The 18,607-nt window shown below is 41.1% G+C and overlaps 3 protein-coding genes across 3 annotated transcripts in view; 2 read left to right on the top strand and 1 right to left on the bottom strand.

The window, feature by feature from the left end:
- Window positions 1-18,607, top strand: part of LOC121635154 (zinc finger protein 91-like) — a gene marked incomplete at its 5' end in the record, with an annotated part of 164,213 nt that overhangs the window by 53,242 nt on the left and 92,364 nt on the right. The window lies entirely within an intron of this gene.
- On the bottom strand, window positions 4,426-5,700 carry LOC121635601 (putative claudin-24). The gene has a single exon (XM_041978874.1). It carries the CDS (start codon window positions 5,654-5,656, stop codon window positions 4,991-4,993), a length of 666 nt encoding a protein of 221 aa, XP_041834808.1. The 5' UTR covers window positions 5,657-5,700; the 3' UTR covers window positions 4,426-4,990.
- dph3 (diphthamide biosynthesis 3) lies at window positions 13,847-15,569 on the top strand. Its single transcript, XM_041978895.1, has 3 exons — window positions 13,847-14,033; window positions 14,414-14,488; window positions 14,843-15,569. Exons 1-3 carry the CDS (start codon window positions 13,926-13,928, stop codon window positions 14,915-14,917), a joined length of 258 nt encoding a protein of 85 aa, XP_041834829.1. The 5' UTR covers window positions 13,847-13,925; the 3' UTR covers window positions 14,918-15,569.

Here is an 18,607-nt window from a genome sequence, read left to right as displayed (position 1 = left end):
CAATATGGTAGAAAATTGTTCTTCTACAAACATGTAACAAATATTTTATTTACTCCTCATTTGCATGTTGAAAGACGTGAAGGAATTGTTGCTGCCTATAAACTATCTGGAGTCCATCTTTCTACAGAGAAAAAGATTATGCACAAGTGGAAAACATTTAAAACAGCCGTCAGTTTTCCAGGGGATGGACGTCCCAGCAAGTTCGGTTCAAGGACAGATCCTGCAATGGTCAAAAAAACTGTAAAAACAAATCCAAGAGCTACATCTCAGACTCTATAGGCCTCAGTTTGCATGTTAAATATTAAAAATCCTGATAGCACAATTAGAAAGATACTGAACCAGTATGACTAGATGGGAAGGGTTGGGAGGAAGCTCTGTCTAAAAACGAATGTGGCATTTTAGAGATGAGGACCCAAATGCAGGACTTAGAAGCAGGAGGCAGACGGAAAGAAGGAATAAATTATTTAATCTAAACTCAGGAATATCAGGAACCACACAACACGGAAAAAATGCAAGGATCTAACAAAAGAAAATGAAACCAAAGGGGTATAAATACACTGAGGGACTAATCAGGAACAGGTGAAGTGTATGAGCTAATTAGACCAGGTGAACTCATGAGCAGAAACCAAAAGACTATGACACAAGACCATGAACACAAAGACAAACCAAGAACATAAACCAAAAACATGACATAAGCCAAGAATACAACCCTTGATCATGACAGTGGTGTTATCAGCCAGGAGGACATCGGTGTTATTAACCAGGTCATAATGACACAAATCTTTATAATAAAAAGCCAATGTTGTAGTGAATCTTAATGATTAAAACCCACATGGGGAGATAGTGATAATTTTGACATTAGAGCTTCTTACTCAAAATAATTGACACAACAAAATGACAGTGGATTGGTGGAGGTCTGCTCTCTCAGAATGCTTCTGGTTTACAGAGATTGATAGGCACCAATCTAACAGGAAAGATACAAACAATTTTGTAACAATTTTGTTTGTCTGCAAACATGTTTGTGAATCTGATAGTTTTCTTTAAAATTTTCAAATTTAATATAACTTGAGAACAAATTTAAGAAGATGAATGTTGATGAATGAGGCCCATCGTCCTTTGGCCAGATGAGACTACAGTAAAGATGTTTGGTCAGAATAAGCACCAACCTCCGGTGGTGAAATGTGAAGCCTATACAGAAGTACAAAAAATTGCAGTTCATACCTCATCCACTAGGGGCTGGCTCCAAAACAGAACAAATACCCATAGACTCCCATGTTAAAAAGACCAACTTCTCACAGAAATAAACATGTTTAAAGCCTGGTACAAAAATCCATTTTAGAATTGGTAGGTCAAGTTAACCTTCAGGAGCACTGTGAGGGGGGTGAATTTTTTTCTAAGTCCTCCGTTTGGATGTTATTTAATCTTGAAATTCAGCATAATTAGGGACGTGTCATTTTGATTGACAGATATCCAACATCTGCGGCAAGAAGGCAGAGTGCTGCACAACCACGGTTTTTAGCCGACTAACAGCTTGCCTTAGCTTTAGCTCGCCTACCTCCGTTAGCTTGTTAGCTACCATTAGCTCGGTTAGCTTTTAGCTACAGGCAGCTCTGAGTTTGGTGGGTGTCAATCATCCACCTCCAACTTCAGTCCCCCTCTCAGCTCCACCTTTTTGCCCATTTTTTTAATTTTCAGGGAATGACGACACACGTGATGCTGCCAAGATGGCAAAGGTGGGAACCACCCAATGAGCATCAATTGAGCTCTTCAGAAACCTACAGGTGATGTCATGGAGGCTCCGTCCATCTTTTATATACAATCTATGGGTCAGAATGAACAGAAGCATGTTTAGAGAAAACTATAGACAGCATATCAGCACAAGCACCACATACCGACGATCAGCATGGTGGTGGAGGGATAATGATCTGGGCCTGTTCTGCAGCTACAGGACCTTGACACCTTGCAGTCATTGAGTGGGCCATGAACTTCTCTGGATACCAAAGTATTCTACAATCAGATGTGAGTCTATCTGTATGACAGCTAAAGCCTGGCAGACATTGTTTTCAGGCAAAAGGACAATGATCACAACACAGCAGCAGATCTACAACAGAATAGCTGGAAAAGAAAAAAATGATCCAGTCAAAGTCCAGACCTCAACCTGGCCGAGATGCTGTCCATTCAGAAACCAGTGCTCTGTCTTCTTTTGTGTGGTTTCAAATGGATTGAAGTGATAATAGTGCATAAAGTTCATCTTTAATGGCTCTTTAACACAAGTGAGAACAGTTTTCTAATTATATTTCAGGATTAAGATTTTTATTAAAGTCATTTACTGGACTTTGTTTCCAAAACATCAACATTTACTAATAAATCAGTGCAAATGTTGAAAGTGTTTGTGAATGACATATTTTCTTCTAGCTGTATGTTGGGATCACATGGCTGCAGCAGACCAGATCAGAACATGTTCATTGTTGGACCAGAACAACAACAGCTTCTTTATGTTCAGGGGGAGCACAACCAGCCAATCAGATGGCCCGTCCTGACGATGTCATTTCCTGTCTCCTCAGCTGTGTTGTGTGAAAATGATCATCATAACAAAATTATTAGTTTTTATTTTTGTTTTGTTTTTACTGAGTGTGATTAAAAAAAAAAAAAAAAACAACTCAGAGAAATTTATTTTACTACGCTAAACAATTTAATTTATAATTAATAAATGGTTCAGTTTGATACAATTCCATTAACGTCACAGTTTAAATTAAATTTTTTCTCCCTGATGTAGTACAAATTGAAATTTTAATTTATTATACCTTAGTAAGAATTACTAATTAATATGTGGAAGAAATTTCCTTATTATTCTTTACTATCCATGAATCATCTTTTTTATATTAACATAATTATACTTTATTACACATCATCCATCCAGAAACTTGCATCTACTAACATAAACAGGAAGATGACAGAAAACTGCTGACAGACTAAATGAACTGGTTATGCAAGTTTTTAATGTCACTTTATGATATTATCCTGTGTTCATTGATTCTCTGTAAAAATTTTTGTATGATATGATATACATGGTAACACCATCTTGTTTTTCTATGTTACTGATCAATAAGTTATCAGTAAAATAGATACATGACTATGTCATCATCTATCCATTATATTTTTTCTATACCCAGTTATTCCAAAGCAGAATTGCTATCCCAGCAGCTACTGGTGAAAGGCAGAATAAACCTTGGACAGGTTGCCAGTCGGTTACAGGGAGACAACCACTCACACTCACTTCCAGGGAGAATTCATGGCCAGTTAACCTAACATGCATGTCTTGATGGTGGGAGGAAGAGAACCCATGCACACACGGGGAGAACATGCAGACTTTACACATAAAGGCCTGGTTTGGATTACATATCTTGAATATATTCTGACCTGCCGTTTAGTAGAGCATATTTTCAGTGACTGTAACTAATTTTATTGCAACTTTGTTGAAGTAAACCTACCGTAGCCATCTCTACAACCTGGTTTGGGTACATAATGCCAAAAGTAAGTGTTTGTTATCCCATTACTGTTTCAAGTTTTTACTATTTTTTAAACTATTTTTACTGTGTAATTAACTATTAATTCAACCATTTGTTAAAAAAAAATCTATTCTATTTATTATTGCACAACGAAACATTTCTCCATTGCTTTTTGTCTGAGTGTGAACATGAAAGGATTAAATACTTACACTCATGACACACACTGAGTTAGAGATGTTCAGCTTTATGTCAAAATGAACCTAAAATGCATTATAACCGTCCCATGTGAACTTAATTTGACTTTCTCTGAACTTTTGAACGCACATACACAACCTTTCAATGTTAAAGTATTTATTGTACAACATGCTGCTCTCTTACAAAGAGAAAAGCCACAAGAAACAAACCATCAGTCTCTGCAGCACATGAATGGACCACTAGATGTCCATTTTGGTGAAGTTACTGAGACTTTGATATTTTATGTTGTGGTTTATACATCACTGTTTGTTTCAATAAATAGCTTGAGATGAACAAATTACCATTATACAATTCTATTTATTATCTTACATTCATGATGTATTGTTAGTGTAGCATGAAGCTTTTACATTTTCTATAAATTTCACTCAGACGTTGAATATTTTAGTTTTCTTTATAATTTATTTTCTGTAATTATTTTGTAAAGGTATATTTAAATTAATTCAATATATTTAATGCTTTTTAATATTAATCATGTGATTAATTTGTATGTAGGCTGTTTATGATCAAATATCAATCGTGTGAATGTGAATGAATTGATTAAAATGTCCTCACACATGAAAGTGAATCCTTCAATCTTTATTTGATGTTCAGGCGTCTTTACAACCATCAATAATCTGTGATAAACATTTATTTGAATGATTGGTCTAAAAACATTCCAACATTTACATCATGTGCAGTCATTTATCTGCTATAACCAATAAACCTTTATCATTCTACATTGTTTATTGCTCTACGGGTTTTTACATGTATCATGAAGCTCTGAAAGTGTGTAAATGAAGGAAAGAAGCAGCAACCAGCAGCAGCTTTTTGTCTCTTTGGCTCCAACAAAAAAACATGTGACTGATTGATAAAGAAATGGAAACACACAAACACACACAATAAGTCCAGTATGAGATGAAGGGCGTTCGAACCTTCACATGCCAACAAGAGTCAGAATAACACAGTTACACAACAGCGTGACAGGATCAAGTAAAACCACCAATGAACACTTTCAACAGAATTTGTGAATTTTCCAGCCAGACTCATTTAGGGATCAAAGTTCAATCTGATTCTACTGCAGCTTGAGTTTCTCCACAGTTCCTTCAGTCACCTCAACTGTGGAGATGGAACTTTGTCCATCTTTGTTTGATTTCTGGTGCAGAAAGCGTTGGTTTTTGGTCTGAAGTTCCTGGTTTTTGGTCTGATGCATCAGGACTCTTGGGGTTTTGACCAGGGTAGATGAGGTCTCAGACGTACTCGGTTCTGGACCTTGCAAAGCGTTGTCCCGGCTGGACCGGGACCAGCGGGATGTGGACTGGCAGGTTACAGTTCTGCTCCTCTAGACGCAGACATGAAGTCAGAAGCAGCGTCCCCGCCACCAGGTGCAGGACTCCAGCTGTCCAGCCACAGAACAGACAATCGCCAAACTCCCAGCGTGGAACCACATCTGGGACAGACTCATCAAAAAAACGCACCACTGTAAGGTGGGCGATGTAGGAGACTGGTACCAGAACCAGAATCCCAGCTGCCAGGCTCAGCGTCCCACCTACTGCCTTCAGGACCCTCTTGCAGCTCAACTCCTTCTGACGTTGGCAGCTGTTGACCAGGTTCATTCCCGGGATAGCCAGCAGCAGGCCCAGAAGTCCTGCACCCAGTGCAGTGCACATCATAATCCGGGCCAACTTGATGTCTGGTGGGAGACCCAGTAGGCTGTCGTAGGGCCGGCACTCCTGCAAGCCCAGATCCTGTATCACACAGGTTTCCCACAGCCCCAGCTCAAAGCTCTCGGTGGGGAGCAGCTCTGTGGATAGGGTGAGCCAGGAGGGCATCAGGGTGGTGGCCAGAGAGCAAAACCAGGCCCCTGCGGAGAACAGGACCCCAAGCAGTTCCAGAGGCTGAGTGCTCGAGTCCATGATGTCAACGTTCAGGGTCTCAGCTCCCTGCTGTCCAGAGGGAGGTCCTGCTTGCACATCACTGAGGGAGAGGAGCTCCACGGTCCAGTCCAGCTCGCCCCACTCCAGCAGTCAGAGGGGATGCAGCGATTGGTTGGCTGGAAACAACAGCATGGAAGGAGGCAGGCAGGAAAGAGGATGTTATTGATGCCCACATCATTGACTGAAAGGCTGAAAGCCCCCCCCCTCCACAGCTTCACCAGGCACGCTGCCCGTTTTACACTGTGTCTGTTTGTCTTTTGTTTGTAGGGAAAACAGGAAACTACTGGGGTTTCCATGGCAACCACAGCCTCAACATCCAACCTTGAGATTCAGGTTTACCAGAGTTTAATTTCAGCATTTTAACTACATTTTTGACACCACCATTCACAACACTGGAAAATCTACATTTTCTACACTGAAATCATTGAAGGCATTTGGTTGTTAGAAAATGGAAATAATTCCACACATTCTTTATGAATAATGTCTTATAAACGATTACTGGATTCATGACTGATTATATTTTCAATCTGAGTCATTTATCATTAAAATATTCATGTAGATACATGGATTATTACTCCTGAGGTTCACACAGAGAAAAGTTTTGTTGTATTCACTAAAGCGTTTTATCGCTTGTTTTTTTTTTCTACATTTTGCTTGAATATGTTTATTTTTGGAAGCAGGGGGGGTTTCCATCAATGTGGCTACAGAAAGCCAGGCTGGATCAGGAAAGCCTCGCTTGAACTAACGCCATCTCTGAATTTAGGCTCAAGCTGTTCCACAAACACATTTCAGCTGCATCTACTTGAGGCTAATTCAAGCCAGGCTTACACAGCCTGGCTATGTGGGAGGTCCTGAGGAACGTAAGAAGCCCTGACGAGTGGATAGTGGAAAAGAGGAGCTTGCAGAAAAAGAGAACAAGCCAAGAGCTTCATTTTCTCAGCAGCTGAACAAAGAATGCTGATGAGATCAGTGATGTGCGGTGGGGTTCATGGCTGGTGAGGAACCGACTCCTCTGGAGTCACATTTACTATTCTAAGAACTGAAAAGAGCCTCTTATTTCATTTTCATCCAACAGCATGCAACTACGCCCCCTTGAGGTGAGACAGAGTACTGCCTGCTTCACCTGCTGACAGCTCTCTGCACTTTATTGTACATTAAAGACATTACACAGACTGTGGAGAGTCATGGTGTATAACAAATATTTCTGTAAAGTTTATATTGGCGATATGCTGAGGAACAGAAACACAGTTTGTACTGGATCACCAGTCAGAAGAGGCCCAGCTCGCCACTGCCTCACCGGGGATTTCTGCCCTGGATTTCATCGGGAAATCCTCAAAATCAAATTTGGTGATTTTTGTGTAGATTCATACTGAAAATACTTTTAAAACACAGATTAGTGGAAATGATTAATATTTATTTTATGTACTTTCTTTTCTTTCATTCTTTTTAAACCTGACGCCTCTCCTGACCGCACGTCACTGCTGTCAATGTATTTCACTGTCCTCTTTTATTTCTGGTCTGCTCTTGTTATAAATTTGTTTACATAAAGCAGCTGAATTGTCTCTGTATAAGATTTACTGGCCCTGCTAAATTTATCAATAACCCAATAATCAATATGCATCATCATACTTTGTGAATATTTTATCATGTGTGTGTGTGTGGCACACACATGTGTGTGACCTACATTAACTGCACTGTTACATCAACAGCAGCATCTTACCAGCAAAGCGAACCTGCAGCAGGTGGAAATAAAGAACCAGAACATATCTCAGAGTGGGAGGTAGCCTTAAAAGAAATGTGTTTGTTCTAAACCTGTTGAGCTGTAAATATGTTGTACTGTTAGAGACCACTGCTACTGGTGGTCCTCCCCCTGAAAACCTGTGGGTCTGGAGGCCTGAATGAGCTTTGAATGAAGCGTGAGCCCTCTGCAGGGTCATCAATAAAAGGCCAAGCCATGGTAACCAAAAAGGAACCCTGTTTCTATCTATCTATATCTTTCTCCGTCCATCTCTTTAGATCAGCTTTCTCTTTCTCTCTCTTTAAACCCCCTCGGCCTGTATGGACGGGGCTCAGCTGATCCCAGCTTTATTGTTAGCCAACCAGAGGCAGTGGAAGTTGTGTGTTCCTACAAATGAGGAGGGGGTTTAATAAGGTATTAATTAGTTTAATGAATACCATGTTCTTTTTCATTTAATTTCATGTTCAGTACGTGTATAGTTGTTTCTTTAGTTACATTGGAACAGACAGATTTATTGATTATTCAAGACAAAGTAGTGATAGTGTTTTTTTTTTTTACCAGAATGAGGGCGGGAGCGCCAGGTGGAACTTTCTTTTGGGAGTCTGTATCAGACCTTTGAGACATAGCTAAGCTAAGCTTGAATGTTATCCTGCTCCCAAGCAGGCTAGTTCTGGTGCATAAGTTACCATGGTTACTCAGCAGGCATTCAAATAAACCACGTTGATGGAACTCTGGCTTAAATGAGCCAGAATTATCACGATAAGCCCGGCTTTCCCTTAATCCAGCTTCATGGAACCCCCCCCCCCGGTCATTTCTGTGTTTTTCTTCCACATCAGACTTTGATGTCATATCTCCACCTCTCCCTTAACCAGCAAGCACACACCAAACCAACAGCTACAACCATGGAGGATTAGAGTTTGTGTGTGTCAGTCCACACAAATGTCTCCCTTTAATCTTAATTCTCTGCCATCTTTTTGTTCTTTTTGTTTACATGGCACACGTTTACAAGCACTCTATGTCTTCTATGGTTTAGGTGTATTTCTGTGGCAGTGCTGCGGTGCCACTCACAGGTCTGGCATACATACTACACCCGTTTCAGACGTTTTGTTTGGATGCACACTTTTCTTAACACGATTCCATTTTCACAGGAAATATTTTAAAACGAAATCAGTTTTCTATAGCTTTAATCTGTCTTTGCTGTCCCCGGGACAAGAGAAGGCTATCCTTGATAAATGTTCAATTATTAACACTTGTTAATCACAAATATTGAAAATAGAATAGAATAGAATAGAAATACTTTATTAATCCCTTTGGAGAGTCCTCAGGGAAATTTGGGTACCAGCAGCAATACAACACCAACAGTAAAGCAGGACAAGCACAAGACACAATATATACAGGTACAAAGCGAAATAGAGGCAACAAGGTGCAATGGTGAAATCTCATTTCAAGGAAAAATAAACTTGTTTAAAGAAGTAGTTTAATTTCAAAGTATTTTAAACAACCTGTGTGCTCATGTGTCAGACAATTAACGACTGAGATAATCTGTTTGAGCATCATGATGTTCAGAATGAAACTTTCCTCTTTCTTCCACTTCTTCTCAGCTAAAACCAATATTTACAGATGACCTGGTCATACTTTTTCTTTTTCACATGCATTTAAAAAGTTTATTTTTATTTTCTCTTTTGTACATACAAAAAAAGTTTCTATTTTCCGACTTCAAAAACAGTTTGTGTGTGTAACTATTTAGCAAACAGCGACTGTGCATGTGTTATTTTTCTCTACACCTCCACAGCGTGTCTTTAAAAACACACAGATTCGCTTGGACCAAATAAAACATTTGCAGTTTTTGTCCGGTTCAGTAACGTACGATAACTTTAATTGTTTTCTCACTTTTTATTTTGTGTTACATTAAAAGAGACTTTTTTCCTTGACGTAAGAAGAAATTGTTGCTCCGCAGCTGAAAGGAGAAAAACACTGTAAAGCAAAGTCTTATGAAATCTGACAGAGTAACAGTGAAGGTGGAGACAGTTGCAGCTCTTTTTTCCTCCTCTCTGAAACAAACACTGCACATGCTCAGTCCGTCCCCACAAAAAAAACAAAACAAAACAAAACAAAACAAAACAAAACAAAAAAAACAAAAAAAAAAAAAACACATTTAACAATGAACCAAAAAATTATTTGTTTGGAGGCTTGAGAGTTTATTTCAAGAGCTATGGTTTCGTCACACTGTCCGGAATGAATTAATCAAAACTTACAGCCCAGCTGGAAACCAACTTAAAGCAAAACAACTCAACTTTTTTTTTTTTGTTTTATAACCTGTCCTGTCCAGCATCATAGCAGCAAAATGATAATCTGGTTGCTGTATCGTGCTGAACAAATTTGCTCTGCCAAGGGGAGGCCTATGGGTAAGGCTCCTCTTGATAATCTGATTCATTTATTTATTTATTTACTTTGAATCACGGAATCTATAATCTTGCTGGACCTGACCGGAGGGGACAGAAAAAGATGGAAAATAGCAAAAAGAGCAAAAGGGAAAGAAGAAAGGAGACAAAAAGATCACAGACAGAAGGAAACGACCCTTCAATCCACACCATCACCAGACAACAAACTGTTACACCTGTACATGAACACACCAGAAAATTTCCTACAACTTTTACAAAAGCAGAAACACACACACAGAAAAAAAAACAGGGCTGCCAGTCATTAAGAGTTTTTAAATATTAACCAAATCAAAAAGACATAACAGCGACCAGATACTAACTCACAGGAAAAAAAAAAAAAAAAAATTATCGCTTAGTATTAAAAACCCACTGGACAACTCAGTGACTGTGTCAGCATGCAGAGCATGAGAAACAAGGAGTGATTAGTGATGAAGAGTGGTGCGTGAGATCATGCAAATGCGACCTCGCCTCCACGGAGGCCAGAGGCAGACCAGGGCCAGAGGCCCGGGCCCTCAGCAGCAGACCCGGAGCACTAACCCAAGCCACCCCACCACGAAAGATGACTCCAGCCCCACCCGAAGGGCGGCAGAGGAGAGCCCCAGCAAGAGCCCCCCACGGTCCCAGGGCACAGGTCCCAGTGGGCCAAGTTCAGCAGCCGCCGGCCCAGCCAGGGACCAGCCACCCAGGGCATCCCAAGCGAAGTGTCCAGGGCCCCAGGAGCCCAGAGGCAGCCGCCCCACCCCCCAAAGGCAGAGGGCCCGCAACATGCCTAGGAGGACCAGGCCCCCCCAGACAGCCACCCGGCGTAGGCCAGCACACACCCCGATGTTCCTGCCGCGCACCCCGGGAACCAGGGTGCTATTGGCCCACTCCCCACCTACTCCAATCTGCACCCCATATAACCCCACACTCACACCCTCCCCCGCGCCGCACCCACAAGCACCCACCACACAGTCACGCCACACACAACCCACCCACCATGCCCCGTGGGGGACACCCCAGGCGGACCAGAGGACAGCGAGCCCCAAGCACCCCCCCCCCCCCCCCCCCCCCCTTGACCCAACCCCCATAGAGCCAGCAGCATGCTCCAACCCACACCACGGCAGCACATCTGGGCAGGCCCAGACCACCAACACTCCAGAGGGAGGAGGACCACCCCCGGGCACCAGAGCCCAGAACCCTTGCCCAGCCCACCCCGGAATAGCCCGGCTGCCCAGCCCAGGACTGACGCCCACCAACCCAGGCGCCACCAGTGGGCTCGCCCCCTGCCACGAGGCGACTCCAACCGCTGGCCCCCAGAGCCACCCACATCGCAGCGCAGCCCGGTCCCGCACCACGGGCAACCACCAGTCACTGCCGGCCATTTCCCAAACCCCCATAGCAACGAGGTCACAGTCCTCCACCTACACTAAGTGATGGAACTAAGCACAGGGGACCAGAGAACCCGGCATGACATATTTCTCACATACAGTTTCTGAGACATTTTGCTTCAATTTATGGTATAGATGTTGCTCAAAATCCTGTTGAACACAATCTGATATTTGTTATCTGTCCCCTAATAGATACCCAGAAGCAGAAAACCATATTATAATATTTTTAATATATCACATGGTAATAAATGGTAGATATGTCCCCCAAAAATGTTAAAATGCCAAATAAAGACCTCATATTTAAGAAATTGAAATTTTCTTACCATTTTTTCATGGGTCGGGCCTTAACGAGTTAAATGACCTTACTGAATTGAACCTGGAACTAACAGAGCCTTAAAAAACAGAAATGCTCTATCCAATACTCATCGGTAAAATGGGAACAACCTTTTCCCACCAGTCATCAGCTTTGCTCCGGACCAGCCGGACGGTGAGGAGGTTCAATGAGCTGCAGCAACGTCTGAAACAGAACATGAGTTACAATAAACCCGCCGTCTGAAATATTTACTTATTGTAATCTGCTCAACACAGACAGTAGAAAAACGTCTGAAATGTTTTCTCATACGACACGTATACAATCGTGTGTTTAATAAGTTAAACTTACACGTTGTCTCCTTTGTCTGCGGCGTATCTCCTGCCGCTGGATTCTTCATCTTCTGACTTTCAGGAGCCTTCCAGCTTTATCGTCCATCAGTAACATCTCTATCAAGCAGAGCATGAACACGGCAATCTCTTCGTTCTCCATATTAGCTTGCCGGTGTTACTTTGTGCTGTCTTGTTTTTCACGGGTTTTGTTTTGTTGTTGTGTGGCGCTAAAGTCACACATCACAATCGCAGATGGTTGCATTACATCGGTCCCGCTATGGCCCCCAACATGAAACAGTTCCCCTGGGGAACGACCGTTCATAGAACTAGGACAGTTATTAGAACTGCACACAGTCTTATAGTAATTATTTCAGTGTACTGATCAAATGCATTGTTATTCATAGATTCATAGAATTTGATGTACAATATGACTTAGGTTAGTGGAAACGTATTATCACTGTGTTCTCAAATTGCTGCTTATGTTTAGCCCAGTGCCTAGAGATGACATTTCGGGGTCCTGTGTTGTATTTTAAGGTGAACAGTTATTTCATGTACTGTGGATTTTAATAGGTAGGAGCAGGGAAAGATCTGGAGTTTGTAATGCCTTTCATTAATTCTCTATTACATATGATAGAAAGTCACAGAGCAGATGATCTGTTAGGTAATTATCCAGAGCCTACTGACTTTTATCCATTAATTTTTATTTAAAATGTTTAAATATTTATTAAAACTGCCTTATCCCCTTTTGCTTTCCATGTTCCATGCACCAATAACTGAGTAGCAATCACCTAATTTTGATTCCTAATTAACATATTTCACAGATTCCCTGCGCTTCTTTATTCACTCAATATCAGTGTTTTATCTTCCCTCTTTACTCTTGCATTATTTTTTTCCTGACTGATATTAGCTCATGTTACAGCTGCTCTACATTTAGGTTCTGTAGTCGATTCAGTCATTACTACCATTAAAAAAATCTTTATTCTGGAGCAGCAGACAGGAACACTGACATCCATCAGTTTGTCATTTTTCCTTCCCCATGGTTTATTTTATTATTTTATTATTCACACTGAAACTGATTTATTTACTTTATTGCCTTGCCCTGTTGCCTTATGTCAATAAAACGTTTGTTTTTTGAAAGGTTTCCCTTGTTTTCTTGTCCTGTTGGTGCCAGTCCCACAAGTAGGTCAGGTGAGTTTTTAGTTAAACCAAGTTGTTACTCAGTGAGACTTTTCCTTTTACATTCAAAGCAAAGCAACTTTATTTGTACAGCACAATTCAACAACATGGTGATTCAAAGGGCTTTACAAACACATTAAAAACATAAGAATATATGAAGCATAATTTAAAATAAAAGACAAAAGAAGAATATAAACTAAGCATGATCAAGTTTTTTTTTCCAAATCCAGCTTAAGGGAGACAATGCAGATTTGGATTTACATACAAACCACTGAAATGCAGCTGAGAAACAGTTATGTCTGAAGGGGAAATTCAGTGTTGTATTCATTGTGGACTATAAGTACTGACATTACATGCTACCACACGACTGGCTTTAATTAGATTAGATTAAAGTAAGCCATTACAAGCTAATCACTTAACATTACAAAAGGGAATTTTTATGGGTGGTTAGCAGTAAGATGTCTGATATTTAATAAATGCTAGCTCGTTGGTTGGTACATTTCTCTCCACAAATGTATGAAATTATTGTGCTGGTTACACTTATTTAATCTGATGTCAAACATGACTTGATCATCACTTAAATCAACATTAACATAATAATGCATTCACTGACAAAAGTATATGTGCAGCAATAATATGTTTATTTAGTTTTCACCCTGAGTCTGTTCCTTAGTAGAGTCCAGCAGCGCGGGGTTTGTTTTGAACTTTTCGAGGCTCCATGACCCACGTGACCGCTCTTACTGTGAAGTCAACGGATGTCGCAACTCTGAGTATATCGAGGGCTCTGGTCCGAGCTAAACGCCACAGGGCTGGGAGGATACGTCATCAGTCCGCGCCGCCGGTTCCGTTCCCATGTGTGTGTTTCGCATGTCTCCGGTAAGATGTCGGTGTTTCACGACGAAGTGGAAATCGAGGACTTCGAGTACGACGAGGACACAGAGACATATTATTTCCCTTGTCCCTGCGGAGACCGCTTCGCCATAACAAAGGTGAGTCCCTCAAAAGCTAACGGCTAACAGCTAACTTCTTCAAGCTAACTCCCCTTTTAACTCCCCCTTTTAAAATCCCTGATCCTTCATTAAGGTTAGACAGGAACCAGAGAATTTTTATGGCTTCCACGAAACACCAAATACTTCTGATTAATTGTGCCTAAACTTGTTGATAACTTTTATCGAATTATTTACCTGTTTCTCATAGTTTTAAGTAAAAAGTTGCCGCAACACGTATTAACTGGAGTTCAGTTTATAGTAGACTGACTTTTTAAAATTGAGTTGACACATATGTAAGGACATTTTATTTGACTGAATCCACCTTATATATCATTGTTTTAATGTTTTGGCATGACTTTAAACCAGACTTGTGTTTTTAGGAGGACCTGGAGAACGGGGAGGAGGTGGCGACTTGTCCGAGCTGCTCCCTCATTGTTAAAGTCATCTATGATAAGGTAGCTGGTCTTACTAAACTAGTTCTTACACCTGGTTCTCAACAGGACAGTGCTTTCAGATCAACTCTAAACTTTTCACAAGGAGTAAATCCAGAATATTTAATTTCTCAATCAGAGTTCATGTTGGTGCATTAAGTATTGATAATAAGTTGGGTTTTATAATATATTGATTTAAAGGGATGTGTTTAAATGAAGAGAGTAGATTATTTAGAGTTGTGGATGTTTTATGGAAAAAAAAATTAAAAACATCTGAAGGATTATTGTGTTCATGCTGCTGAGGACAGGCAGCTCAGTTGTTTCCATGGAGACATTGTCAGACTGCAGACGATCACTGAAATGTTGTTTGTGTTTCAGGAGCTGTTCGTGTCTGGAGAAATCATCGAAGCTCCGTCCATGTCGGAGCACAAACTGCAGACAGCTCAGTCCTGAAAAGTTTCAGCTGACTTGAAAGATGTTCTGCTTCATCTCACATCTGATGATGATGAAGATGGCTGATATGAACCTACGTGTCTTTTCCTGCTTGGTGGTTCACGTCAGCTGTTAGTGCTGTGTTCATGGCGTGTGTCGCTGGCAGATAGAGCTGCAGGTGGTGAAGAGCGGCATGTTTTCAGCTAAAAGCTCATCAGCTGGAGTTCAGCGAGAGGCCGAGGACGTCCCTCGCCGTCCCTCGTCCTGCAGTGTGGAGCGTGTGCTGGCAATTTTTTAGATAATTTCATTTCTACGTTTCTTAAACTTATAAGTGAACGATAGAAAAACGCACCAACAAAACAAAAATCTAAACCTGATGTTCCGTTTTCCAAAACATTACATCAGAGACGCTGAGGAAAAACGTGACGTGAGAACGAGTTCTGAGGGAAGCTGACCCTCGGAGGAGCATAGCTGTGGTTGATGATTTTCCAACATAATGAGTTGCATTTTTGTTGAATTTAGGTTATTTATTGTTGTTTGTTAATGCAGTTTATTTGTAGCTTTTAAAATGAATGAAAGCAATTTAAATTTTTGTGTAGTCAAACTGAATCTCTGAGTCAGAAGTTAAAAATATGTCCTTTAATGTGTGAAAATGAGTCAAATAAAACCTTTCTTTTCCTGAATACGTTTTATTGTATGTATGTATTTTATGTATTTATTCAGCAGCAAAAAAACATGCAGATAAAGTTTGTTTTAACTAAATTGCAGGTGCAGACACAGACTTATTTATTAAAAAAAGAAAAAATGAAGATAGTAGACCTGTGTCAGAAAGCGGGTAATGTTGAAACTATGTTAACCCTGAGTTTCTGCCTTCTCCTCCACCTGAAGCAGCTCTCGGACATGTTGTCCGGACAGAGCTGAATTAATTGACTACATAGTCTTCTCTAACTAGCTCATAACACATTTCTTACCATCTGAAATCATAATTCCATAAATGTGTGATGGGTAGAGAGCTACTCGGCCTCTCTGGATCTCGGCAGACAGTGTCTCCTCACCATCCTCTTCCTCCTTCCATTATGAAGATCTGTCTTAGTCTTTGATCTAACAATCCCTCTGTCCATAAAATCCCCTTTATCTTAAAACGGTTGTAGGGGCTGGAGCCCATTCCAGCCAGGGTAAAGTAAGCGGACGAGTACATTACAGCGTCGACACAAAGAGAAACTATATGCTTTTAGTAGCATTTCTATTAAAAAGTTCTAGTTGTTATTGGGATGCGATTTTAAAGAAACTTCAGGGTGTGTCCAGGCTGCACGCCAGGCTTGTGTTGGCTGGACCAGAATGTGTGAAGACCTCCAGCAGTTCCGGGCGGATCGCAGCTCAGTGATTCCTCTCTGATTTCAGTGTGTCACGTGCAGCAAACTAATGGCAGCTGAACACAAATACTTATATTCAGTGTGAAGTTTTGACTGGAAACAGACTGAAAAACATCTGGAAGAATGTTTGAGGAGTTCCAACTAAACAGAAAAGACATTGAGGGACATAAAGGGACAAACCAGTCTCTGGTAAAGCCATGATTCTAAATCCAGGAGCTCCTCTGAATGTGGTGTCAGAGGTGTGGATGTGGATCACTGTGTCGACAGACAGTCCGCATACACTGCTGTTAGAGGAGTCATCGACACAGGGACCCTTCCAGGTGGGATCAGGCGTTGACTTCAAAGACTGACGACCAACATCTCAGAAGTAGAACAGATTCCAGGTTGATCATTTCCTCTAAGCGAGTGTCCGGATTGGATCCTTCCTTATTGATTCCTTCGTGACTCACTGATATAAAAATGGTTCTTTTTCACTCCACCTCCCAGTAACGGCAACCAGTCAGAACCTTTCCACACAAGCTGAGGATAAAAGCATCAAAGATCAGGATGGAGCTGCACGTCTCCACTGACAGAAGAACAAACACAGTCCAGCTAAAGCTACTGATCGATTGACACATTGATGCTGACCGATGAATGAGTGATCATGTTTGATGTTAAATTCACTGAAAAACACACTCCCACGTCCTCAGAGCTGCTGGCAACCATCGTTCTCCAGCAGGCTCCACCCTGAAAGGAGGAGGGGCATCAGAGCAGCACCATCTCTTTCAACATGCAAACATGGACGTTATGATCTTACAATGGTTCCATGTAGCTGCTTGTTGCACTGTCACTAGTTTATATGACAGCTTGAATTCTTTGAATATTTCCTGAATGAACAAACAGTGCTTGTCCATCAGGTTCATTTAGAAATTTTACTGAGACTTTTAGTAAAATTTCACATGATGGCAAAATGTTTAGTTCATTTAAGTAGTTTCATGTTTTATTTGTTTCCTTGCAAAGTGAAACAAATGAATGAACATCTCAGGAGCAGAGATGCTGTAGTTCTGTCAGGAACTGGATAACTGGATGTGTCCCTGAGCAAGACACCAAACCCCTAATTGCTCCTGATGGGTCATGGTTGAACGCCTTGTATGGCAGCTTCCGCCATCAGCGTGTTAATGTGTGTGTGAGTGTGTGAATGTGATGTACATGTAAAGCACTTTGGATAAAAGCATTATATAAGTACAGGCCATTTATCTTTCAGTTCTGAGTTCTTGCTACACAAAGCTCCTCAATATGTATGTCTCTATGTGTTGCTCTTGGTTAATGCTATTGGTGCCATCAACAGAATGTCCTACCAACTGATCGTTGAAACCTGTCATACTAACTATTACCATGATTATTAGGACTTTTTAGGTATTAATTACAGGGTTGTGAACTTCACCTTGATGTGTCAGCTATAACACAAAGAACTCTTAAATGAGGTACACTCTTCTTTGTCATTCTTTGAGACAACAGCACAGTGATGCAACCACAGGCGTGCAGGTGTGGGGTTCCAGGACTGGTGTAGGTGTAGGGGTGGTAATATTTGGCTGCCTAGAAGTCCACCTCCATGTGCTTCATTCTATTCTATTCTATTCTATTCTATTCTATTCTACAGTCATTAAGCAGACGCTTTTATCCAAAGCGACTTACATTTGAGAGTAAGAACAACACAAGCATGAATTCAAACAAGATGGGACGTCATAATTAAGTGATAGTCAGACTGCTTTGAGTCCAGTTGGACCCTGGTGCTGTCATGTAGTGCTAGAGGCAGGGCATATAATTTTTTTTTTTTTTTAAGTCATTTTGTTTAAATACAAGATCACGATTTCATCACACAATATCAACTTGGGCATAAGTTCACACAGCTTCTTCAGTACTTGGTTGAGCCAAAGAGCTGGACAAATCTTTCTAACTCATTCTGTTGCATAAAATAGTTAATCTAAGTGTGGAAATGCTCCTTAAACAACTGAGTCTTTAGCTTGCTCTTAAAAGTGGATAAGGACTCTGCGGATCGGACAGAGCTCGGTAGATTGGGGCGGCATGGCTCAGCAAGGTAGAGCGTTCGTCTCGTAACCCAAGGGTTGCCAGTTCGATCCTTGGCCAAATCGGGTTCATGTCGAGGTGTCCTGCAGTGAGACCGGCTGGTAGTTTTCAACCTGGGCTGGGTTGAGTGTGGGTAACTTCAGCAGCGGGGTAACCCGAGCTTGCTTGAAAGCAGAAGGAAAGACCCCGGATTTAAGAGAGGAGTTGATAATATGGGTTACTGCAGTTTTGACTGTAGGTAAAATGCTCTGCAGGATGTCAGAGGGAACAG

Source organism: Melanotaenia boesemani, chromosome 24 (assembly GCF_017639745.1).
Source record: "Melanotaenia boesemani isolate fMelBoe1 chromosome 24, fMelBoe1.pri, whole genome shotgun sequence".
In the NCBI taxonomy this organism is placed as follows: Eukaryota; Metazoa; Chordata; class Actinopteri; order Atheriniformes; family Melanotaeniidae; genus Melanotaenia; species Melanotaenia boesemani.
This window is presented reverse-complemented; position numbering and strand designations above follow the sequence as displayed.

Excerpts from the sequence above, each read along its gene's own strand:
- LOC121635601 (XM_041978874.1), bottom strand. The coding sequence starts at position 5,656 with ATGGACTCGAGCACTCAGCCTCTGGAACTGCTTGGGGTCCTGTTCTCC.
- dph3 (XM_041978895.1), top strand. The coding sequence starts at position 13,926 with ATGTCGGTGTTTCACGACGAAGTGGAAATCGAGGACTTCGAGTACGAC. Across the intron at positions 14,034-14,413 it reads ACCGCTTCGCCATAACAAAG|GAGGACCTGGAGAACGGGGA; the intron begins GTGAGTCCCTCA and ends TTGTGTTTTTAG. Across the intron at positions 14,489-14,842 it reads TTAAAGTCATCTATGATAAG|GAGCTGTTCGTGTCTGGAGA; the intron begins GTAGCTGGTCTT and ends TTTGTGTTTCAG.